Raw genomic sequence first — 24,492 nt, 5'->3', positions numbered from 1 at the left:
ATCATTGAGTTTCAAGCGAGCTAGAGCCGAAGTTTGCACTTTAGTGGAGACCTGATAAAAAAATAAATAAAAAAAAAACATTCAACATTTCAAATCACTTCCATTCACTTCCAAATTAAAGGTCTGTGCCGCAGTGGGCTCAGTTTTGTCGCCTTTTTCAAAGGTGATAAACTGTTATTAACAGACAGCTCTGATGTTCGCCTCACTGATGTGTAACTGTAGAGTTTCAAAACAAACAGACCAAAACAAAGTATATATAGCCAATTGCCATGTGGTGAAATGACAGGGCCTCAGGTTTCAGTCATAGTTGATCCGGTGGTCTTGGTTACGGTGCTAACAGGAAGTGTGTTTTAATACGACAGAGAACTGTGAGCAGCTACTTGGACAGAAATAGAACAGAAGATCAACCGGTGCGTCGGTTTACGGGACGACCAAACAAACGCGCTGCATTTCCTGCGCAGCAGGAGGACTTGTTACGTTTGAATTAGCAGTGACTTAATGCAGCTCTGACAGTGTGAGTGGAGTGAACAGTAGGCAGTGAGGCTGCTCGATATCAAATTGCATGCTGTGAATCCCTGGTACTTCTCTCAACAGTCGTAATCCAGCAGAGAGATGGCACAAAGAGAGAAATCCTATGTAAATACATTTATGGGGTTTTCAGAGAACCTTCTGAACATAAATAGAATAAAAAACAGGTTGTGATCTGATGAATATTTTTACAATTCTACATGCAAAGCAGCTATGATCAATATTTTTATAATAACTATGTAGAAGTGTAAATAGAAGTGTGATGAACCTACTGAGGACTGTCACCCAAATCTGCAGCTCCACTCAGCTTACGGCAAGTTTCAGCTCATTTTCACTCTTCTATTTCGGTTCATTCTCACCGTGTTGAAGCAGCAGGCAGCTGTTTTCAGCAGCAAAGCGCTAAAAACCCAGTTTGACTGCGTTCACCTGCAGGTTAATGACTGGCTGGTGAACACAGTGCGACATTTAGCAGCTACGGAGTGAGATGTCTCCCTCAAGAGTTGGAACAACTGCGTTATCGCAGGATTAAAGAATTGTTAAAGAAGAAGTTAAGTTTAAAAAAATCAGTCCTCTACTCACTCTACTCCCCCCATGCTGATGGTTTGGTTGTCCAGGAAAAAGATTCATTGACATCTCAGCAAAACAACACTGCAGTATTCTTGTAAAAAAAAAAAAAAAAAAAAAGGGGAGTCCTCTGGGAAAACCGGGAAGGTTGGCAAGTGGGCAAATAATGTTTTTTCAATCTATTTTCATTACTATTATCTTGGGGCTATTAGAGGCTTGAATTACAGCAGGTGAGATGTTGCTTGTTTTTACAGTTTAAAAAATTCCCCCTCTACTTCAGTTGTTAAGGAGAACGTTTGTCAAACCCTGTTTTTGCTGTGAAGCTCCAGAAATGTTTTGTGGACAAAGAAACTTCACCTGACTCTCCTTCAGCATGAGGCCGAGTGGATAATGACTAAGTTTTCATTTTTGGGTGAACTGATCTTTGATGTTATCCTCCAGGAGCTTCATTTGTATCTGAGGGGCACAACAGTTTTCATTGAGAGTTTTATATACATGTTGATTTTCAATGTGTGGAAGAATACTTTCAAAACCACTTCACTCTCTCTCCACAGTTTCCAGTCTTCTACTCTGACTAAATTTCTTCTTCTTCTTTTTTTTTTGCTCTCCAGCTCTCTTTCCAGCAAAAAGGCGACGGTCTCCATCTTGGACGACATCGGCAGCATGTTTGACGACTTGGCAGACCAACTGGACGCAATGCTGGACTGATCTCCTGCCATCGTCTCGTTTCCAACAAGCCCCCCCCCCCTTTTTCTCTCCCCTCCATCATGTGTAGGTGTCTCAAGAAAAACTCTCCCAAGGCTTCGATGCTGGCGCTTCGAGAGAGTGTGTGTGCGTGTGTCTGAGCATGTGCGCGAGCGCTTCTCATGTAGCCTTGTACATTACACTTGAGGAGGGAGTTCCTCTTTGTCTGGTGCGGTAGCTCTAGCACGCCTCCCGATGCGAGGAGGCCGCTCCCACACAACCTCTGACCTCTGCAGCCCAGCGAGTCGCCCGCCGCCCAGCCTCGGACGGCTGCGTGCATCGAGAAGCACAATCATTTTCTTCATCCTTTTATCTCTACAGACTCTGGCAGAGATCCCAACTCAGTCAGACAGGGAGACAGACAGATAAGCATATTGCTTGCAAAAATAAGCACATAAACTGACTGACAGACAGGCAGATAGATAGATAGCTAGGTAGTTAGACAAGACGCATACAGATGAGACACCGGAGAGAATTTTTTCAAAGCACATGCAAAGACGGGCCGCTTTCTGAGTCTGTCTCACTCCTGCGATGTCATTTTTCCAGATGAATCGTAGCCTCTGTTTCTCTTCCGTGTGAGTGGAGGATTGTGGTTAGCCGGACTTCCTGACCTGTGTGTTGTCTTCTCTCCATGTCGTTGTTGTTGCCGTTGTTGTTATCGTTGCCGTTGTTGTTGTTGTTTACGAGTGCGTGTACTCCCTGCTGATGCTCACGTCAATGTCCTCCCACTCGTACAGTAGTTTATTCTGATGATCGGAACCACGATATAGATGTGTGTCCATGAATTTTGAGACACAAAACACACACGCACACACACACACACAAAAACACATGCACATGACATTGGTTGTATTCTCACTGGTGTTCTGCTTTGTTGGTGTTTAGCTCCATCTATGGAGGTTTGCTCGGAAATGAATCTACACACACACACACACACACACACATTTACATGCAAAGACACATATATACAAGCACACTCATGCGGTGTATCCCTTTGTCCTGCTGCAGTGAACAGTGTTTTTAAAAGATAATCCTATATTTCAATGCTTTATATAGTACATCCAGTATACATACATAGAGTTTAAAATATACCTGGGTATTTGAGCTGTTAGAGCTCCCTCTAGTGTTGGTTAGTGAAACTGCCTCTAATCTGCCCACCTTCCATCTTGTCTAACCCCCGCTCCAACTTTTTATCTCCCTCCGTGTCTGTTTTGTTTACTCTGCATCTCTCTGTGCCTTGGTAGTGTTCTTTCACATATTCTGTATTTATTTTTTGTCTTTTTTTTTTCTTCTTGGTTTCACTCTCACATTTTTAAAACTTACAAACCCCCTCGCTCCTTATGTGTGTGCGTGGTGTCAAAAAATAGCTTATAGATTGAGTCGTGAGTCCTATATGATCCCTGAAATCAGTCACCCTGTCTGCGCTCCTCCTGTAACCATTGAGAAGCCTCGTACGAGCTCTTATGAACTCCACCCACCCCCCTCCTGTAAGCTGTAATAAATTGGCTCCGCTCCTCCTCAGCTCCCCAGTTTTCAGTGGTCCCTCCATGTAGGCCAGACAGTGGAACAACCACCAATGTTCATCCCAATGAAGAGTCCACTTGTATTTTTATGCTCTTTGAAAACAAAGATATATTTGAGAGACAGATGGTTCTAATAATAATAATAATATTGATGATAATTATAGACATTGAATTGAGGTGAGCTGATTGAGCCTGTACATTTAATGGTTGAGTTCTGGATGTGTTGTGACGGTTGGGTTTAGGTTGTGTTTCTGCTGTGACGATGCATTCCTGTACAGCTGTGATGAGAATAAATGTATAAATTAAACCTGATGTGACTCTTTGAGCGTGGTTCTTTTAGCCGTTCTCACTCTGTTGGAAAGACTTTTTCACATCGTACTGGAACCAGTTGAAGCGGGACCAGTTGAAGCGGGACAGGGCCGTCACCGAGACTGATGGAACGCAGGTTACATTACACGTTCAGGGTCATGTGATCTGCAACATCTCTGAGATTCTGGGAGGTTAAACTATAGGAATTTACATTCTAAAAGTATTAAATATAATGGGACTTTTTAAGGCTGACTGTGATATTTTTTACAGTAAGTATTTTACATTTTGGAAGTTAATACAGGATTATTTGTTTTATCAGAATGATATAGCCTAGCTAGGATTATAAAGAAGGTGTTGAGACAACATTTGGACTAAAATGTAGAGGTGATATTTACAGAAAATGTAACTGGAACAATAAATATATTTTCAAAGATCAAATTTAGTTACTTTTTTAAATTTTCAGAAAATTGCATAAGGTTTGGTTGGTGGAGGGTCTTTTTCAACCTCAGTAGTTATTGAATTCTTCCCATAGCCCTGCTTATTTTTGTCTCAGATATCACTGTGGAGACTTGCCTTAACTGGAACTAAAACCAAAATATGCTTGGGCGACATGGCCTTAGATCAATGTCACAATATTTCTAGGCTATATCGCAATGCATGATGTATATCTTGATATTTTGATCTCTTCAAAAGGTCTTGACTGGGTGACATAATCAAATAAATGCTATATGGGTGAAGGCAAATATAACAAGGTGTCACCTTATGGTTGTGCAACCTTTAAAATCAGGAAATACAACAGAAACTAAAATCTAAGACTGTGTGTGCGTGTGTGTCCTGCACAGCATTACCTGGACGACATGCAAAAAATATTCGGAGTTTATGGTTTAGAGATATAGCACGTAAGTCATATGTATCTACAAAGTTTCATCATGATATTGCATATCCAGACTTGTTACGATATTTTGCAGCACTGAATCTGAGAGAGTTGATGCCAACAAACACACACAACACATTAGAAAATCTTTGTCACAACTCAAGTCAAAGTTGAGAGATTTTTCATCAAATGTGTAGATTTTTTTTTATGACCAGACAATAGGCCAGTATGTACATAGAAAATTTGAGAAAAACAGAAAACATGTCCATCCAGATTTGAAGACTGATTGTGTTTGCACCATTTAGGTGACTTATATACACTGCTATATCACCTCTGATGCACTGAAATGTCCCTGTGATATATAGTGACTGTTGTATTCAGTGTATGTATATACACTATTGAAACTTTTAAAATTACCACATCAATAACAGTGATTATGTGGATGTAGTTTAACTCAGAATATGTTTTTTTAGACTACAGTTGCACACTTGTGTACAGAATGTTATATTTAATAAACTGAATTGCTGTAGAAATGTTAAATTATTTTTGTTAAATTTATAAGCAAGTTTGGTACCTTTAACTTCACCAGGTCCTCAACTTTACCAGGTTTCCATGACAATTGTCTCGTTAGCATTAAAAACTACAACCCCCGTGAGGCTTTGGTGCATTTGTCGCGGCTGCTAAGACTTATGGGAAAAGTCGCTGCTCGTTGCTAAGAACTTCATCTTTGTTTAAATACCACTTGTTCGGGTAATATAGATAGTACATTAATAGTTTAATACGCGTATTATAGCACCCAGACATCCATAACAACTTCTCCTCTTTCTATGAAATTCCGACGAATGACGCTAGTTTAACGTTAGCTAAATAGCCTGCTAGCTAGCTCAGAAAGGGGCGGGACTTCCTGTTATACGGAAGCCGGTTGTGGACACTTCCTCAGTTCGCCGCCGGCAGTCAGAGAGCAGACATGGATTCTGGCTGCTGCAGTCGTAGGTTTCAAACTTTACATCGTGGCAGCCAGTATGAATCGATTAGGTCGGTTTGGCTGAAATTAGGCTGAAAGATCCCCAGAGAGAAGTCAAACGAGTGAGTATTAGACTGTGACATTGTTTGATAACTTAGCTCCGTGTTCTGCAGAGAGCAACACGTGGCTGCTCTGTAAGAGACTGAACTGATCTCCACCACGTGTTCAAACAGTCAGATTGTGATCACTAATGGATGCTATATATTCCTTTTAATAAGGAATCTGACTTATCTTATATTGATCCACAAAACAAGTCTTCATATTCACATTTTATGTGGTGTAAATTGCAGTAAACTCATCAAATCTCGTCTGATGACTGTTGTAGGTTTGCACATGCACGTTTTTCTTCTCTTACTACTTAGTTTAACATCCATGTTCTTGTGAGGAAGTTAACCCTCATGCAGCTGAACTTGTACTCAGTCTGCTCTTTTATTGGTTGTATGACGGTTAAACATTGAAGTGGATGAAATAATAATGCAACGACTTGAATGAATTCATGAGCCTTGTCTGGTTTCTTCCCAGTCTGCCCCATGGAGGCGTGCTGGAGTCCAACCCTCGGTGAGTCCCGTGACCATGGAGATGAACCATCTGAAGACCCAGGGATCTTAGACTCAAGTTGAATTCCAGGTGAGTTCATATCTCGACGTGTGATACAGTTTCAGCCAATGATGACAAACTAAAACAAACTTTTCTGACACCTACTATGAGAGCTGAACTCCAGCTCCTGATTCTAACTTTATTCTGAGGCTCATAAATTGATGCCATCACCACATTTTTTATTCTAAGTTGTTGCTAATCATTATCTGTCTTGTCTTTCAAAGGTAAAAATGGGAAGACCGAAGAGTTCAGAGTCCTTACTGACCGTTGCTGTGCTTGACAGCTGGTGAGTTCATGTTGGAATCTGTGTAACTTTTTTTTAGCCGATGATGACAAACTCAAACACACTTTTCTGACACCTACTATGAGAGCTGAACTCCAGCTCCTGATTCTAACTTAATCCTGAGGCTCGTCTGTTTTTGCAGTCTTCACCTGAACAGTGTCACTTTTGAATAACTTTTTTTTTTATCTGTCCAATTTCTTTTATAGGTAAACTGTTTTAAAGCTGGACAAACATCCAAGATTACTGTGCTTGAGAGCTGGTGAGTTCATGTTGGCATTTGTTTAACTTTCAGCCGGTGATGACAAACTCAAACAAACTTTTCTGACACCTACTATGAGAGCTGAACTCCAGCTCCTGATTCTAACTTAATCCTGAGGCTCGTCTGTTTTTGCAGTCTTCACCTGAACAGTGTCACTTTTGAATAACTTTTTTTTTTATCTGTCTAATTTCTTTTATAGGTAAACTGTTTTAAAGCTGGACAAACATCCAAGATTACTGTGCTTGAGAGCTGGTGAGTTCATGTTGGCATTTGTTTAACTTTCAGCCGGTGATGACAAACTCAAACAAACTTTTCTGACACCTACTATGAGAGCTGAACTCCAGCTCCTGATTCTAACTTTATTCTGAGGCTCATGTGTTTGTGTCGCCTTCACCACTTTTTAAATATTTGTGGGTCTTTGCTAAATTTTTATTATTTGTCCGCTGTCTTTTGAAAGTCAACATGTGAAGACAGAAGAGTTCAGAGTTTTGGGCCTGACAGGTGGTGAGTTCATGTTTTTCAGTATGTTCGGCATTTGTTTAACTTTCAGCCAGTGATGACAAACTCAAACAAACTTTTCTGACACCTACTATGAGAGCTGAACTCCAGCTCCTGATTCTAACTTTATTCTGAGGCTCATACAGCAGACGGACGGATGCACACGAAGCTTCTTTATGTGGATTAAAACTGAACTTCTCTCTTGTAGGTTGGTTCACGACTCAACAGATGAGGAAAGTAACTCCTGATGATCCTGGTGATCAGTTCTCTGTAAAGGTAAATGTGTGTTTCTGTGAGAGCTGCTTGCACCTGACTTTTTATCTGAGGCCACACTGGATCATATTTCTGTTTGTTGACATTGTCTGATTTGGATTTCTCTCTTTCAGGCGCCTCTACACTTTTTTTTTTTAATTCAAATGTCGCCACTGGCTAGAAAGCTGCTGCCCTCGAGCTCCGGAAGAAACCTGGATGAAGAAGCTGTATTTTGTTAATGTATACATTGTATTTGTTAATAAACTGACTTTATTCTGCTTCCTGAATGGTCTTTTGGGAAATCTTTGTAGTATTTGGTGGATTTGGGCCAAATAAGAATGAAGTGTTATAGAACATTAACTATAATGTGACTGATGAGAAAAGAGCGTTTGACTCCCAGAAAAGACTTGAATGTGGGAATACCTGGTCCAGACAAGTTCAAACATGAACTTTACTAGATTTTTAGTTGGTATTCACCTTCTGTTGGATTTACACACCAATAGTGCAATAGTTTTCAGCCATCGTACATGTCATCAGTTATTTGTTTAAACCTGTACATTGGTTGTATATTCACATACTGTGTAATTGAAACAGTGGTGATGTGAAGCTGTAATTGAAAATAAGTGGATACTTTCAGCCTTGTCCCAACACTGAACTGCTTGATCGGAAAAAAAATATGAAACTTGACTCGACCTTCCCCTCAGCATGAGAGTCCATAATGACTGTAGTCAAATCTTTGGGTGAATTTATCCTTTAAATCCAGTGAGTCTCTATTCTGAAAGGCTGGGTGACGAATTTGGGGAGATGTACATGTTTAATTCTTGTAGTGTTGACCTCGCATCACAGATTGTGCCTCTTCATTTGGTTTGACCAACATAATTACAACAAAAAAACCCCCCAAAGTTTAATTTACCTAAAGAAAGAGAATCTTTTTTACCAAAAGCCTGAAATAAAAGATGGTAAATCCTCTTCTGAAACACATCTGAGTGATGAAATGAGCTGAGGATTGGTGGTGTTTCGCCTCTTTTTTCCTCTGGAGGATCTACCACACACACACACACACACACACACACACACACACACACACACACACACACACACACACTTTCCCTCTCTGCTCTGCTCATCTGAATAGAAAATTAAGTCCCCTGCGGCTTGTTTTCCCTCCGGAGCTCGTCCTCATTTGCGTGTTTCCTGCCTCAGTGCGTGTGCAGATTTCCATACAGGTCGGTGTCTCAGATCCAGCCCCTCGTTTGACTGTCAAAGCAGGCGGCGGGGTTTCGCTGTTTCTCCGCCCTGCGCATCCCGCATCCAGTCGCTGCCAGAGAGGAGCGCAGGGGAGTGCCCTGCACCGCAGACCGCCGACACACAGCCTCCTCCTCCTCCTCCTCCTCCTCCTCTTCCTCTTCCTGCACTGAAGCTGGACTCTGCCGGGTGAAACTCCACCGACTCTCAGCTGTTGTGTTACCGCTGTCACAGCTCCGTCTGCATCCTCCATCAGCCCGGCTGCGCGCAAAATCGACCAGCGGTCCCTCTCCGGTAGGCCTGACGGTAAGAGCGGCTCTGTATGTGTGTGTGTGTGTGTGTGTGTGTGTGTGTGTGTGTGTGTGCGGGGGGGTTCACGCGTTTTTACAGCCACACACACACAATCACGATTCATGATTTTGCGTTTGGCAGCTGATGTTGTAGGTAAACGCTGGACGTATATCTATATATGCTGGCTTCATCCTCACACACACACACACACACACACACACACACAGACGGTAACGTGAATGTTGAAGCGATGTAATGGAGTGCGGCTGTGTGAGGCTGTGTGAGGCTGGCGGCTCAGTGATGGAGACTGATGGCACCGGGACGCGTTTGGAGGATGTTATAATTAAATGATGAAGGCCCTTTTTTTTTTTTTCCTCCTCCTTCATGGAACAGCTGGCTCCAGCAGGATGGATGCTGGTGGAGGAAACCGGGCAGCCGACTTACTTAGATCCATTAGAAAGATGAAGAGGAGGATGGGGGAGGAGGAGGAGGAGGAGGGGGGAGGGGGAGACAGTCTCCAATAGGGAGGACTAAACTGATCCAGGGTCGGTCTGAACTCTCAGCTGGGCCCTCTCTCTCTCCCTCTCTCCCTCTCTTCCTGCTGTAATGTGGCCTGTGGCAGGGTGGGGCAGAATTTATAATAAGTACAAATAAAATATAGAAAACGCAGCCGGTGGACTTTATGTTGGGTAACTGAAGAAGAAGAAGAAGAAGAAGAAGAAGAGCATCTCCTCTCAGTGCAGCCTGAATACCTTCAGACTGTGTTCTGAGCTTTACTCCATTACATTACCGACAGCTATTTATAGAGGAACAGAAACGAGCACAGGATATAAGTGAATTACTCAATAAATAGCATTAAATGCAATTAAAGTAATTCTAAAAAAAATGAAAATTAAATGAATGAAAAAATATCTGCACTTTGTTTTGGTGGTAGAAAACGATATATTTATTTATTTATATCGATATATTTATGGAGGATCAAATCTGCCCAAATCAAAAACGTATGAAGATATAAATAAACACATTGCTACAACATTAAATGCAATAAAGAAACAAATAAACTAAATAAAAATAATGAATATTAATGAGACTGCTTTGGTGTCACTGGGCCTCAAAAGAAAAAGAAAACAAAAAACCCAAAGATATATGGAGCACAGACTCTGCCAAAATCAAAACTACATAAATGATACAAAATGAAATGCACTTCAAATAGCATTAAAAATAAATGTAGGCATGCATTTATCAAATGTGACATAAAGTGATATTTCTGTGTGTATATATTAAGTTGTCTGAACTCCCTCATTTATACACTTTCCTGTTTGATTTTTCATTACATTTATTAATAAATGCAGTCATTCATTTCCTTTTTGTCTCAGAGGGCGACTGGTTTGGTCTGTTCACTCTGATGATCAACCAACAGGCAAAATGTAAAACCTGATCACACACATTAGTTAATGGTTTATTTAGTTTATAATACTATTTTTTTTAATCGGGTCATAAATGTCTTCATTTGCTTTTTGGATTTTGGCAGTTTTCATCTTCCATATACCTTCAGCCCCTTGTAAGTGCAGATATTTTTCCCATTCCACGACACTTTTCAAGAACGTTTTAAAGCTCAGTTTTAGTTTATAATCAGTGATGGAATGTAATTAAATACATCTACTGAAGTACAATTCTGAGGTACATGTACTCTTCTTGAGTGTACCACATATACCTGCTGCTGTAAAACTCACTAGAGGACCAAATATTTTAATCCACCGGTACCAAACAAATGAAAATGAAGAGTTTTTAGTGCTGCTGTTTAACAGTTAGTGCCAAGCTAAATGACTGAGTCTTTCTAAGGAAGCTAGAAGTATCAAGAGATGAACTAAACATTTTTGATGGGATGTGCTGGCAGTAAAATCTTTATCCTTTGTTAGGTTACATACAGCCTCAATCAATGAGGTCAGCATGGCTTTTTAACAACATGAATGTCTTTTCAACCACTTCCTCTGTGGTTCAGTGAAGCTCTCCAAAGTGGTGACCATCTGGTTTTTATCAAGTTTTTTTTTTAGATCAGATATTGTCAGAAATCTATCGAACAGAGCAGTGTTTCCTGCCAAGAGTTCACACGATGACTTGACACGAGGGGAAAACAAAATATTTTTGCTGCACAAAGTCACTTAAATAACCTTCAGACCAACGTCCCTCTAATCTGCCTTTTGTTTTCTTTTACTTGTAAGGACTTGAAATCGACTCCAGTGAGAGCAGACCCACTGTTTTCTTTATTAAAACAGAAGAATGTAACAGAACAAGATTAAACTGAGGCCGAGCGGCTCCTTCACAACTCAACAGTCATCCCCCCCCCCCAACTTCAACTTGAGTTTCCATGTGACATCTGTGTGTCCGAACTCTTAATCTACTCAAGCTTCAATCTGTTGTGTGTTTTGGTCTGTTTGTGAGAACAGCAGTAGCATCATGGAGGAGTTAGACGTCCCACAGATGAGGAGAGAGGTGGAAAGCCTTCAGTATCAGCTGGCAATCAACAGAGAGAAATCTTCAATCACCGTTACTGAGTGAGTGTGTACTTTACAAACACACACACACACACACACACACACACACACACACACACACACACACACACACACACACACACACACACACACACACACACATACACTCTCTCTCCTCAAGTATCCAGTTTCAGATTCGTACTGACTGTGTGTGTGCGTGTGTTGTTTTTCTTGCAGGCTGGTGAAATGGATCGAGGGTTGTGTTTGTGAAGATCCATTTCTGAATCCAGAGCTGATGAGAGCCAACCCCTGGGTGGAGAAGGGCAAGTGTGTGATCCTCTAATGGTCACACACACACAAACACACGCACGCGCAAACACACACATACAGACACACAATCACGGATGCATATAAACTAAAGAATCATGCACTACCACACACACACACACACACACCCAGACACACACACACACACTGCACTAACTTGCTTATTTACTCTCTTTTCACGCACACACACACACATTCACACACATTATTGCTACATTCATGTTTATTTATTGGGGGACTCCTGAATGCTTTTAATTTATTTCAACACTCCTGTGTGTGTGTGAGTGTACAGCACTGAGTAGCTTTCTAGAAGTTTGTTTTTGATGGACTGCTGAGAAATGTTCAACAACACGTTTTTATTGGCTCTTTACACTGTCAATCAAAATAAAGACTGTTTTGAATTTAACATTTTTTTTTCATTTATTGTTATTTTGATTACATACAACAAAGAAATACCTGCATGTGTTTGTGTGTGTGTGTGTGCGCGTGTTGGAGGGGTTACAGCAGTTCTCTGATGTAGACATTTCGCCTGACAGCGTTGGACATGCCCTCGTTGAACCTGAACCACACGTCACTGTTGCCCACCGCCGTCCCCATGGTATCTACCGCACTCTTCTCACCTGCAGAGAGACGGAAAGAGCATTTTGGGTATTGGCTCTATAAATTCAGTCAGGTTTACAAAACTCGATGTAATGTCTTAAAAGCTCACATACACAGAGTTTATTGTCCTAGAATGGTAAAAAAAAAAAAAAAAAAAAAAAAAATCAAGGAAATATTCACATTTTTTAATCTGGAACCATTTTGACTCAAAGCACGATTTAAACTTACATTACTGATGATCAAAATAGCTACTCATTAATTTGATTAACCAAAATTGTAATAATTTAAAGTGATGAAACAAATTACCTCCTCTGATTTCAGGATTTACAGCTCGCTAATGTGATTTTTTTTTTTTTTAAACATCAGCACAGGCAAAGTGAATAACATTGATCATCCTGTTATAATGCCGTGTTCTGGTGCCATGTGGCATCCACATGAACGTCAGGGCCGAAGGTTTCCCAGCAGAACTTTGTAACAAGATGTTCAGTGTTATTCACTTCACCTGTTTGTGGTTTTAATGTTTTGGACGATCAGTGTCCAATCATCCCTGGGTATATCAGACTTAAACTCCAATCAGTGCATTATTAAAGTGATTGAGGACCATCAGCCAGTCTCTGCAGATACATTTCTACAGGACTCTTGTAGTGGCAAATATAAACAGGGTCATGATCATGCATATACATTGATTTGAGAATACACCTTGCAGTTCTGTATTAACAGGGAATTTGAGCCTGATGAAAGAACAAGGTTTGATGCTCCCTTTAAAATAAGGGCTGGAGTGGGGGAGCGGCAGGTGCAGCTACAGCTCACCCAAGGCCACAGATAGGGGGCTGGGTGAGACACTTTGTAGGCCTTAAGGAAGCCAGACAAAAATGAGAATAGTAAGATGACAGTCTCGCGTGATCATGACGAGGGGGGTGGTCCAGGAGGGCACTGGTGACCTTGACCTCGAGTATAAAAGAGGGTGATCGGGGGAGATTTCTCGGTTGCCCCGGGGTACCTCATGGATTTATAACTTCTTCTCTTGGAATAAACACCTTTTTGGACTGAAGACTTGCTGCCTCGCCTCTGGTTTTGGACTTAGTCTCAGAGCCGTTTCTCCTCAGATTTGGACTTTAACTTTTGAGCGGAGTCACAGAGTCAGATAGTGGAATAATTGGACAGATAAGGAAGGTAGTCTCCCACTACACTCTCAGGTTGATCAGGACACAGGATCCAGAGCTGTGCCTTTTAAAAGTCCCGTTGTTGTCTCTGCTTTGCAACTGAAACAGGCTAAAAACAGCCACAGCTTTGACTTCCCAGCCTGATTACACGGCTGATCAATTTCCTGACTGCAGAGCTTTCAGGATGGTTAGTGATTTTTAATGGGTCCATTTCTAATAGCCCTGACCGCTCAGCACTGAACCTGCACCTGCGTCACAAACTGAATAAAATTTGACAGTACAGTATATACCAACTAAACGCTGTAAACCCTGGTGAAAAGGATCAAGTTGCTGTGGTTATCATACTTCATGTTCAAGCATTATATGAGAAATATACAAAGGAACAACTGTGTGTCTGTTACTGGACATTATAATAAGTCAGAGAAACAGTAGCTCCTTGCAAAGTGAGAAAAACAACAGAAACTATTCGGACAGATATTCATCGCAGCTCCAGAATGAGCTTCTCAGCTCTGTTCAAGACCTCCATTGTTTATGCAAATGTGCTATTTTGGGTGTGCAGCTGTGATGCATTTGAACACAGTAGTCACATTTGTTTCCACTGACACAAAGCTACCAGCGGGCCAAACCACAGGATCTACTCTTCAAACTTTTTTTTTTTTTTTCCTGGAGCTGCAGTGATCAAATTACTTTTCAGAATGAGACAAACTGAGCAAGATAGAAAGCTTTCAATTATTTAATTCACATAAGTGTTAAAGTTTGTTTTTTCTGTTGGCTGGTGTCCAAACCCTAGAAGGAGGCTGTTGATCAGGCATGTCCAGTCTTTCATGTTGCTAATAGAAATATGATATTCTCCACACTATGGTGGTGAAAATGCAGGTGACAGTGTTGTTGACAGCCCAGATCGGATGCCTGCAGTCTGCCACAGGAGCTCTAATTTTGAAGTGTTACGCAACACACATCAGTAATCACCTCTGGTGTGTTTGGACCTGATGTGCCTTGAAGCATTTTTTTTTTCCCCCAAACAGCTCTGTGTGCTCAAAAGGGGTTTGGATAAATTAAGCTACAGTCGTGTCACACAGTACCTGTGTCCGAGGACGGCTGCGGTTTCTGAATTTTGGGGGCGACAGCTCGACCGAAGAAGTCCACCTCCGGCTGCAGAAGACAAACACACAAACACAGAGCAACGGGGGGGTGAAGTAAACTTCGTAAAACACTGTCCTCAACAATGAGGTCAATAACAAAGAACAATCACATGACCATGTGCAGAAACACACACACCACCTCTCATTAGCCTCATTTCCAGTTTCACCATTAGGGACTGTAACCCAGTGGCTTCTCATTATCCTCATTTCTGCCCTCTAGAGGCTCAGTTTCTCTATAACGGAACTATTATAACACTGCAGATCACCCACAGAGGCTCCCATGCTCAGTGTATATGTGTATATGTGTATATATATATATATGTGTATATATATATATATATATATATACACATATATATATATATATATATATATGTGTATATATATATATATATATATATATATATATATATATATATATATATATATATATATATATTTATATTTTTATATATATATATACACACACACACACACACACACACACACACACACACACACACACACACAGATGTTGGCTGCTCCTCTCTGGCTCCACCTACTGGCCTCCACTAATGCATACAATGCTGGCAAGAAAACTGTGTTACTTCCCCAGTTAATGAGACGAGAAGGACCATCTGAAAAATCAAACTTATTCAGTGGAAACCTGCCTTCCCTTGCAGTAACTAACACAAACTGAAAACTTAAACCTGAAAAGATTGTTGATTTTTTTACCAGAAGAAATCTTCGGCAGCAGAGCACACCTTGTTATGGAGATTTACTTCCCCATTTTTGTATAAAAAAGCTTTGTGTAAAAGCAAAAAAAAGGAGAAGTGAGCAGCATCAGATTCTTTATTTTTAATGTAGCCACACAGCTGGCTTTGCTGACTGGACAAATTACTCCTTGTGTCCCTTCCTTGGGTGACGTACTGTAAACAATACAACATGGGTTATAGCTGGCAACAACGCAGATGATCAGCTTGTTTAAAAAGAGAAACATCTTCAATACACTATTGTGTTAATGGTGCAAATGGGGAAATTTAGAGGTGATTTATAAATAGGCTATAATCTACATGGCATTTAAATTCAGATAGTGGATCATGGTCAAGATCACACAGACTGTGATGTGTGCAGGATCTCCCACCACCTCTAGTCTTTGTGTGTGTGTGTGAGTGTCTCACTTTGGTCTCCACTGTGGTCTGTTTCACAATGTTCTCCAGCCTCTGCTGATGATTCCTGGGCGCTTTAGGGCCGGCGCTCTTTTTTTCTTCCGCCTTCTGCATCACACGAGTAAGCAGATTATGAATACATTAGATTATTAACGCGCAGACACACACATATGGTGACCTGATTATCTGCTGGCTGCACTGTATAGAACAGCCGCACCATCTGCGTCTGTGCACTGAGGTCTCACCGCTGCAGGGTTTCGTTGCAGCATCAGTTGCTCGGCCCTCCTCATCTTCTCCTGCTCCATCTCTCTGCTGATGGTTTGTTTGGCCTGATAGGTCAGCTGACGGCGCGGAGGCAGGCCTGGATACCTCACCACCTCCTCAACACGCCTGCAAGCACACACACACACACACACACACCCCAAGTAAACAGCGGCTATATACAAACATCATGTCGAGTGATGAGCGTGTTTGTGTTTAAACTGCGTGTGTCTCCTGACAGCAGCGAGCCGACACAGAGGTGAACCCTGTTAGATGACAAACAAAATAACAAAAAGCTTCCACTTTTGGTGCCATCGTTCATGTTTTCCAGAATAAAACCCTGAATCTGTCACTCTAAAACCTTAATCCTCTTATCGCTGATCTCCATCCCTACACACACACACACACACACACACACACACACACACACACACACACACACACACACACACACACACACACACACACACACACACACACACACACACACACACACACACACACACACACGCACGCAAGTAAACTTTCTCACGTTCTCATTTGTGTTGTATTTAGATCCACAGGGCACTGGATAAGATTAAATAGTTCTTATGGACTGTGAGCTATTTATTGCAAACCGTAACAATAACACTTCAGAGACGTGGAAACCATCGATGAAATGAAAGAGAACTTTCACACTGTGCAGCTAATATTAAGTAATGTAACCTCTCGCTGACACATTCACAGTAGAGATGATTCGCACCGGATTGTTGCAGAGATTCATATTCAGAACTCATTTTGGGTGATTGTCGATGATGATGCACACACATTTTTTCCCCACCTGATTGCAGAGAACATTTAGTCTCTCTTGCCTGCTCTTACAGTCAAACCTCATCTTATCGACCAGTCATATCAGCAGAAATCTTCATTTTGGGTCGATGCTGATGAGACGGAGGAGGAGGGAGCGAGACGGTGCCTGGATGACCCATGACCATGAAGAGTTTGTAAAAAAACAAAAGCAGCATAGTGACGATACATCACATGCTCCCTTTATCAGTAAGATGGAAAACATACACATGTGTTGCACTGCATGATGAAGTAAGTGCTGCTCCGACATTCTGTGCTGGTGGCTCCTTAAATTTTCAGTAAGGAGGACCAGCAAGTTGAGGAGTCTCACAGCCTGAGCAAAGAAGCTGCACTGTAGTCTAGCGGTACTGTACAGTTGACTTTTGTCTGTGGGGGCTGGCAGGGCTTGAGCAGCTTTAAGTAAATTCAAGTTAAATTAATTGAACTTACTTAGATTTAGCTCTGACTTATTCACATTCATTCTCGGATATAAATATGGAACAAGTGAGAATATTCAACAACAGACCTGAGATAAAAGTTCAGATAAAAGTGTTTTTAGGTTTAAAATGCCCTCAGGCTTAAAAAACAGACAGATTTGTAATAAATTAAGTAAATTCTCTTCATTTTTCCGATACGTTTTCTCTACATGTTGTTCCTCGCTCATAGCCTCTGAAAACCAGGCGACGATAATAATGAAGTCTGCCACAGTCTGACCAATCAACAACCGTGTCCAGAAAAGAGCAGTCCAATCAAATAATAGTTCCTGCGGGTACTGGGCGTAGCCACCGACTGCAGTGTTAAATGTTTACATCCACGGTTGCGCGCCAAATCTTTCTCCATAAAGGTATCAGAGGGTGGCGTTGTGGTGAGCTAGAGAGGGCAGGTACAGGAAGGTGTAGATCAGTAGAAGCAGCAGTAGAGCCAACACTAGAGGCAGGCACCAGTCGTTGGTGACCAGCACCTGGTCACAGCGAGCCTGCAGGAAGGAGCCTCCCTGGCCGTCTTGCTGCTGCTCCACCTGGGCCGGCATGGCCAACACCGACGGCTAGTTATACCATTGTACTCACACCAGGAAGTCCACGAAACAAATGAACAAAAAAAAAAAAGGTAGTCCACGATATCTCTGATTAATTTCCCTAAACTTCTTTCCACCAAAATGTTCTAATGTTTACGCCCCCATTCACTCATCCGTTCACCCGTCCACCTGTACCCCACCTGTGAGGCTTTGCAGCTTGCTACTCAGATCCCACACCACTACAATCAACACACACACACACACACACACACACACACACACACACACACACACACCAGGTGTTAAGGGGATTAGTCTCTAAGCCTCCATGCAGAGAAACCATAGTGTGGACAAGAGCAGTGACCTTCAACACCCGGGAACCACACATCTGCTCTGCGTGGGTCCACATGTAACATAAAGTGTGAGTGTGTGTGAGTGCAGGTGTGTGTGTGTGTGTGTGTGTGTGTGTACTCACGGCTCCAGCATGTATGCGTACTGTCCCTCTGGTGTGCGGTCCTGCCTGTACGAGAGGTTGTATGCCAACATGGTGTCGATCAGCTCACGCATCTGCTCCTTCTCTCTGGTGCTGAACAGCTGCGGGTTCACCTGAAGAAAAAACACACAGGATTTTAGATAAACATTCAACATTTTGTCTCATCGACCCCCAACAGTACTAACACAAACACAGGCGTATCTAACAAAGTGGCCACTGTGTGATAATCCCATCGAAATTGGGGCGAGCAAGGTGAGCAGGATGTTATCAAATGCTAAATATCTCTTTAAGTGTCTTTATAAATATAGCTTTGTCTTTTTAGCTTTTCTTTACTTGTGTAAATAAACCCTAAAAAATCATAAAATATAACATTATTTTCTCTCCACACATGATAAACAGATGCAGGGCTGCAGATTTACATACAGATGCGTATAGATGTTAACTGTACGTGCTTTCACTCACAGGCCGCAGTTTGGGACAGATGATGTCGAGGAGCAGCGTGAGCATATCGAGGGTCAGGCAGAGCTGGCTGATCCTCGTTCTGATGCATGCTGGGATGTCAGACAACATGGTGGATAAAGCGTTCCTGCTGCTGAGGAGCTTGCTGGAGGCCTGCAGAGAAGACAATGTAGACTCAATGATGACATCACAACTATTATTTTGATTTTCCTACTTTTCTTGGTCTTCATTGATTTTTGCTTATATTGGTTGCTTATTTTATTTCTCTTTATTCTACAAAAGTTTCTCTTCCTTCCACCTGTTCACCTGAAACACTTGTTTTGCTACACTGGTGCAGTATGACAGTGATTACCTCATGCTGGCTGTGGGGATAGCTGATGCGGGGCACGTGTGTGTGAGCAAACAGGAAGTGGAATGTGACCGACAGAAAGGGAAGGTATCTCATCAGGGTGAAGTTCTGCCCGTGGAGAATCACTTGATTTAGTCTGTCAGAGAATGACAGCCAATCCAGAGCGTCACACACACTCTGCATGTTGGGGTCCCTCACTCGCATGGACAGATAATTATCATACAGACCCTGAGGAAAACAGACAGATGTTCAGACTGATATTAAGATATATCATCATTTGTTGTTTTACAGACGCTGGTGTTGAGGTGCTTTCTATCATCCTATGAATAAAACAGTGTGAAAGTGTTTTCATTACCTGAGAAACCTTTTCATACTCTCCGCTGGACGACGCCAAGTGAAGAATGTTCTGAAACCTCTGAGCTCCACCTCCTGAACCTGGTGCCTCGTCAAACCCCTCACCGATACGTTTCCTGGAAGAACGGATAAGAAGTTAGTTTGGACTCCAACTATTTCACATCAGAGGTCTAAAACAATTACATCTGGGGGATTTTTGCCAAAATTGCTTTAAAACAATTGTATAAGTAATTGTATTTTTAAGGAAACTAAAATCAATGACTATAAGACCCTCAGGCACCCTGACAAGTACAGTTTCAAATGTTCCTGTTTGTGTTAAGAGTAAATGTAAAAATACTAGTGAACAATTCAGGGACTCCAAGAAGAAACTAGCAAATGAGACCATAAAGTTATGATGAAAATGTTCACTGAGGTAATAAATTATGCAGGATTTAAGGTTCTTAAAGTTCTGTACCGTTTTGTACGCGGCAACTGGAAGATCTCCTGCCACAGATGGAACAAGCCTTTGTTCTGGTCCTTCTGCCCCACTGAGACACACTGGATGGTCTTGGTGTTGACCTGCTTGAGGCCACGCCCGTGAAGAAACTGTACAGACAATAACACATATCATGATATAATTACACTGCAAACTACAGAAGTGCCCATGCATCAGACAGACTTTACTCCACAATGACACCCACCTGCAGTGTGTTGATACAAGACCGGATGTCGTTGTCTGTCTTCTCACACAGTGACATCAGAGTGCCTGTGTCTGTTTTCATCCCCTGCTTCACTGAGATCTGCAAACAGAACCAAAAAATCTGTGTAAACATGGATTCTTTGCAAAAGTTTGTGTACTCCCATGTGTGACTTAATGTGCATGTGTGTGTGTGCTGACCTCGGCCAGTCTCTGTGCGAGGCGGGAAGGTTGAGTCTGGGGAAACGTCAGGAGGAAGGCCTGCTGCCTGAGAGGTCTGAGAGCTGGAACATATCTATAAGGAAAGAAATGTCATCAGATGAAGGCTGCAAAGTAAAAACAATTTACAACTACATCAAATGACGAGCTATCACACAAAATAAATAATAATTTAAAAAAAAATACAGTTTCCATATTGATTCTCCTGTTAAACTCAGCAGTCTCTCTTACAGGTCGTTACAGATGCAGATGATTGGTCGAAGCAGGATGGACTCCTTCTTCTTTTTCTTCTTCGCAGTCTCTGCCTCCCCGCCGGGTCCGTCTTTCTTGTTCAGAGTTGCTAACAGAATGTTGATTGCAGCCTGTCGAACACAACAGATGAAGAAAGATATATACATATTATACTTAGAACCACATATTCACCAGCTAATTCAGTGGTTCCCAAACTTTTTTTCTGCAGGGTCCCCCTTTTGCAGATAAAAAAAAAGAAATTGTCAGAACGTACCGAAGGTGCTCCATCAATTTCATCAATAATCAGGCAGTTTGGCTTCTCGTTGGATCCTAAAACTGACTTCATCTGCGTTGCCGTGTCGATGCGTTTCTGGAACACCTCTGCACTGCGGTCATCACTGCAAAAACAAATTGACAGTACCATAGGAGGATTATGTAAACTTAATTCTTATGCACTACTATTGTTATTTGCAGAGTTTTCATTTGGTTTGGCTGACCTGGCATTGATTTCCACCACATTGTACCCAGCATGCTTTGCTATGATGTGAGCCAAAGTGGTCTTCCCCAAACCTGGAGGACCAGACAACAACGCCACCTGGAGAAAGAAAAAATATATATTTTGCCAAACAACTAAATGTCATCAAGCTAAATGAGAGCGCAGGTGTGCTCACCTTGAATTTGGGTCGTTTGTACTGATCCAGTTCAGCCTCCAGCAGCTCCTCAGTCATCTCTATTTTGGTCTTGAAGCGATTTGGATTCTGATTGGCTTGATTGGGTTTGAATGAATTCTGGTTAGGAGCTGGTCTGTCAGACCGGACAGGGCGGGACTTCCTCTCTTTTCCGAACACAACAGTGTCCCAGAGTTTCAACCACTTCAGCAGACAGCGGTTGGTAAACTGCAACGAAACAGTCACACAGACTAAACATCAGCGTGGGATACTTGGACATATCATTAACTGAACTCTGGGAAAATAGTCAAGAGAAAATGCAAATGAATGCTTGTTTCCATCCACTGCTATTAAGTGATTACTGGGTTTGTCAAGCTACACAGAAACACAAAATACTGCTTACATCATCACTGAGCAGCTCTGTGTAGTGTCGGGGAGAGAATCTGTCCACCCAGAGTCGAGAGGTCAGTCCCTCCGTGTCTTCAGGGTCATTATTCTCTTTATCTTCTGTGCTTTCAGACTCAAAAAAGACATCATTCACATTGCTGGAATGTGACAAGAATTCAAAAAGAAAGTTAAAAAAACATGTACTGCATGTGATCAGATTTTTCATTTGTGAGAGAGACAGCTGGTGACTCACCTGGCCAGCAGCTCTGAAAGACGCTGAGATTCTTCCACAACCTGAAGGTGACGCTGCACGAAGACAGAGAAGACATTTTTTTTTACCATACCTGCATCTGCATAGCCTCAAAGTACATTTATGCACAAACGGTTCACAAAATATGACTAACCCTAACCCAGCTGTTGATTCATTCTTTTTCTTCGGTGCAATATATATATAAAAATATTTTGGCTGATGCGTAGTTATGTGCAGTCTTCTTGTCGTACTATACACAAACAGCAGCAGCCTTGGTCACTCACCTTCTCTGCCTCTTGTTCTCTCAGCACACCTATGGGCAAGGCCAGAAGACCCAGCCCACCATGAGAGTTTGGCACAAATCTGGACTCCACTACCTGGAGAGAGAGAGAGAGAGAGAGAGACACACACACAGACATACACACAGGTTAATGCAAAGAATTACATATATGTAACAAAAACAGACACGTGACACTAGACGTTTGAACGCTGTGAATGAAACAAGGTTTCAGCATCACAGATGAGGAACTGCTAACCTTTGTCCCCGTGTCCTCCTTTTGTCTCAGATAGACTCGACTCCCTGAGGAGTCTGTCACACTGATGTACTCTCCGTCTAAAGGAGGCCGCCTCAGCACGTGCAGTGATGCTGGCGCCGCTGTGGGAGGTCGCCTGGGTGTCTCTGGGATTGTACCAAAGCCACTGATATCAAACGCCTCTGAGGTCGACCTAAAACACCCGAACATATTCAGAAGTGTGTTGTACAGAGTGTCATAAGGCTACACTTAGAAATTGTTGGAATTTATTGGCTCATAATAAAAAGTGTGTATGTGTATAGACACCAAATGCATTCCCAATAATGTATCACAAATAAACCCCCAACTCTGACAATAGAAAGTTCACAAAGTGCTTGTCACTCGCCACATTCCACAACATTATGTTTTCCTCTGCCTGTCCTACCTGACAGCGTGAGAAGGTTCATACTGCTCTGGAGATGACGGCGGTGTGATGTTATCACTCGGTGTCGGGGCTTTGCTCTCTCGAGTCCGTTGGGAGTTGAAAAGCCGCTTGGCCACCCCTGCATCCTGCTTCTGCCGCTTTGCCTTTGGGGCTGCAAGGACAAATTCAGAGTTAGTGTCAATTCAGAGTTAATTTACAACAACCAAATAGATGCAAGGACAAAACACAGGTGAACTCACTGAGGGGCTGATCTTCCAGGAGGTGCTCTATGTCAGATATGTTGTCTCCTGGACCCTGCTTTTGGTGTTTGCCTGGCCTGGAAGCGTTCTCTAAAACATTCATGACACACAATTAATGCAATCAAGTGTTTTATGAACAATTCATTAAGTAATCTATAAGCAAAAATGCAGAAGATTCACCTGGTCCAGCTTCTCATGCGGGGATTTGGTGCCATTGCATTTCATACCTTATTTTATGTTTCTTTCCTTCTTTTTTACTGCTACTCTAGAAGAAACGTATCAATCTCTGGGTACATTTCACTGCTTTCATACATTTGAGAAACTAAAATACTATTTGCTTTGAATAATTAAATAGCTGAAAAAATAATCACTATTTTAAAAGGGCCACATGATGACCAAAATATATAGGCAACATCTCACAACAGAATTGAATATGACTTGCGCACCCAAAAATGGTCCAAACCCACAGAACTTTCATTATAATTTGATTTAAAATGAAACATTTACAACATGAATAGAATAAAATAATATGTCAGGCTGAAACTTGATGGAATGAGCATATATATAGAGGTGATCAAGTGTAGGTTCATTTGGCTGAAGCTGAATGTAAAGGGATTCGATAATATTGCATAACCTGCATTTCATGTGCATTAATAATAATGTACTATTCCAACCAAAGTGAGCCCCAAGTCTGAAGTAAATACTTGAAGTGTCCGCTGACAGTTACCATGTCCAGTATGACGACATCAACAAGTGTTAGAAACTAGTGGTCTGACTGTGTTTGTACTAGAAGTTTATGAGGAAGTTAGGTACACGTGGCTATAATATAGGGTGTAGAAATAAAGCTAACAGTTTTAAGTTATTATTCAGGGACATACATTAAATTAAAGGTCCTACAAAAGACTGAAGATAGCTAGTCCTCACCTTTCTCCATCTGAGCCATCGCGTCCAGCTCGTCGGCGAACTGGTCCTCGAAGTCATCCTCGATCCCGAACAGTTCGTCATACTCGTCCATATTTGCACGATACAACCAAAGACACGGGACAGTGTGAAGTCTAAACCCACTCTGAATGCTACAGTAATAATATTAAGTACAATATTCCCTCCGCGGCTCCAGCAGCCGCTTTGCCAGAGAGCAGCTTTCCCGGCAATTTTTTGTTGTGATGTACTACTTCCGGGTAACGAGAGTGCTCCGCTTTCTGATTGGTTAGCAAAACTTTCCTCGCCTCCCATCATGCACCGC

General features: G+C 41.9%; 3 protein-coding genes, 1 long non-coding RNA gene and 5 other non-coding genes across 13 annotated transcripts in view; 8 read left to right on the top strand and 1 right to left on the bottom strand.

Annotated features, from left to right (window-relative positions):
- Positions 1-3,671, top strand: part of LOC119025863 (caskin-1-like) — a 38,993-nt gene extending 35,322 nt beyond the window's left edge. For all 4 annotated transcript variants that reach the window (XM_037109880.1, XM_037109891.1, XM_037109896.1 and 1 more), the window contains one exon: positions 1,704-3,671. In XM_037109880.1, the coding sequence (XP_036965775.1) occupies positions 1,704-1,800 (97 nt within the window). In that variant the 3' untranslated portion in view covers positions 1,801-3,671. The remainder of the gene's footprint in view (positions 1-1,703) is intronic.
- Positions 3,672-5,228: 1,557 nt separating this feature from the next.
- LOC119022783 lies at positions 5,229-7,742 on the top strand. 2 transcript variants are annotated; one of them, XR_005076068.1, is made up of 8 exons: positions 5,229-5,628; positions 6,089-6,193; positions 6,388-6,449; positions 6,653-6,705; positions 6,905-6,957; positions 7,163-7,209; positions 7,412-7,479; positions 7,590-7,742. It is a non-coding gene; the product is annotated as an uncharacterized LOC119022783 (long non-coding RNA). The 2 variants fall into 2 exon arrangements; XR_005076067.1 differs by lacking the exon at positions 6,905-6,957 and having other exon boundaries at positions 5,235-5,628.
- Positions 6,227-6,316, top strand: LOC119029814. The gene has a single exon (XR_005078091.1). It is a non-coding gene; the product is annotated as a small nucleolar RNA SNORD60 (small nucleolar RNA).
- Positions 6,485-6,574, top strand: LOC119029829. Its single transcript, XR_005078103.1, has one exon. It is a non-coding gene; the product is annotated as a small nucleolar RNA SNORD60 (small nucleolar RNA).
- LOC119029823 lies at positions 6,737-6,826 on the top strand. The gene has a single exon (XR_005078097.1). It is a non-coding gene; the product is annotated as a small nucleolar RNA SNORD60 (small nucleolar RNA).
- LOC119029819 lies at positions 6,989-7,078 on the top strand. Its single transcript, XR_005078094.1, has one exon. It is a non-coding gene; the product is annotated as a small nucleolar RNA SNORD60 (small nucleolar RNA).
- On the top strand, positions 7,254-7,343 carry LOC119029808. The gene has a single exon (XR_005078088.1). It is a non-coding gene; the product is annotated as a small nucleolar RNA SNORD60 (small nucleolar RNA).
- A 993-nt stretch (positions 7,743-8,735) lies between the features above and the next one.
- gng13a (guanine nucleotide binding protein (G protein), gamma 13a) lies at positions 8,736-12,217 on the top strand. Its single transcript, XM_037086808.1, has 3 exons — positions 8,736-9,006; positions 11,439-11,546; positions 11,724-12,217. The coding sequence occupies exons 2-3, from the start codon at positions 11,449-11,451 to the stop codon at positions 11,827-11,829; spliced, it is 204 nt and encodes a 67-aa protein (XP_036942703.1). The 5' UTR covers positions 8,736-9,006; positions 11,439-11,448; the 3' UTR covers positions 11,830-12,217.
- On the bottom strand, positions 12,155-24,421 carry chtf18 (CTF18, chromosome transmission fidelity factor 18 homolog (S. cerevisiae)). Its single transcript, XM_037086219.1, has 22 exons — positions 24,174-24,421; positions 23,250-23,339; positions 23,011-23,161; positions 22,590-22,779; positions 22,338-22,430; positions 22,057-22,109; positions 21,820-21,961; positions 21,420-21,644; positions 21,246-21,343; positions 21,023-21,146; positions 20,749-20,879; positions 20,500-20,593; positions 20,303-20,401; positions 20,077-20,207; positions 19,624-19,738; positions 19,272-19,496; positions 18,923-19,072; positions 18,443-18,573; positions 16,112-16,256; positions 15,879-15,974; positions 14,659-14,728; positions 12,155-12,433 (listed from the first exon to the last, which is right to left on the bottom strand). The coding sequence occupies exons 1-22, from the start codon at positions 24,262-24,264 to the stop codon at positions 12,312-12,314; spliced, it is 2,766 nt and encodes a 921-aa protein (XP_036942114.1). The 5' UTR covers positions 24,265-24,421; the 3' UTR covers positions 12,155-12,311.
- Between the last annotated feature and the right edge of the window lie 71 nt (positions 24,422-24,492).

This window comes from Acanthopagrus latus, chromosome 1, assembly GCF_904848185.1.
Source record: "Acanthopagrus latus isolate v.2019 chromosome 1, fAcaLat1.1, whole genome shotgun sequence".
In the NCBI taxonomy this organism is placed as follows: domain Eukaryota; kingdom Metazoa; phylum Chordata; class Actinopteri; order Spariformes; family Sparidae; genus Acanthopagrus; species Acanthopagrus latus.
This window is presented reverse-complemented; position numbering and strand designations above follow the sequence as displayed.

Bases quoted from the DNA above. Each gene is read 5' to 3' on its own strand.
- gng13a (XM_037086808.1), top strand. From the start codon at position 11,449: ATGGAGGAGTTAGACGTCCCACAGATGAGGAGAGAGGTGGAAAGCCTT. The intron at 11,547-11,723 runs GTGAGTGTGTAC...TTTTTCTTGCAG, and splicing joins TCTTCAATCACCGTTACTGA to GCTGGTGAAATGGATCGAGG.
- chtf18 (XM_037086219.1), bottom strand. From the start codon at position 24,264: ATGGACGAGTATGACGAACTGTTCGGGATCGAGGATGACTTCGAGGAC. The intron at 23,162-23,249 runs GTGAGTTCACCT...TTGTCCTTGCAG, and splicing joins CCTGGAAGATCAGCCCCTCA to CCCCAAAGGCAAAGCGGCAG. The intron at 22,431-22,589 runs GTTAGCAGTTCC...CTCTCTCTCCAG, and splicing joins AGGAGGACACGGGGACAAAG to GTAGTGGAGTCCAGATTTGT.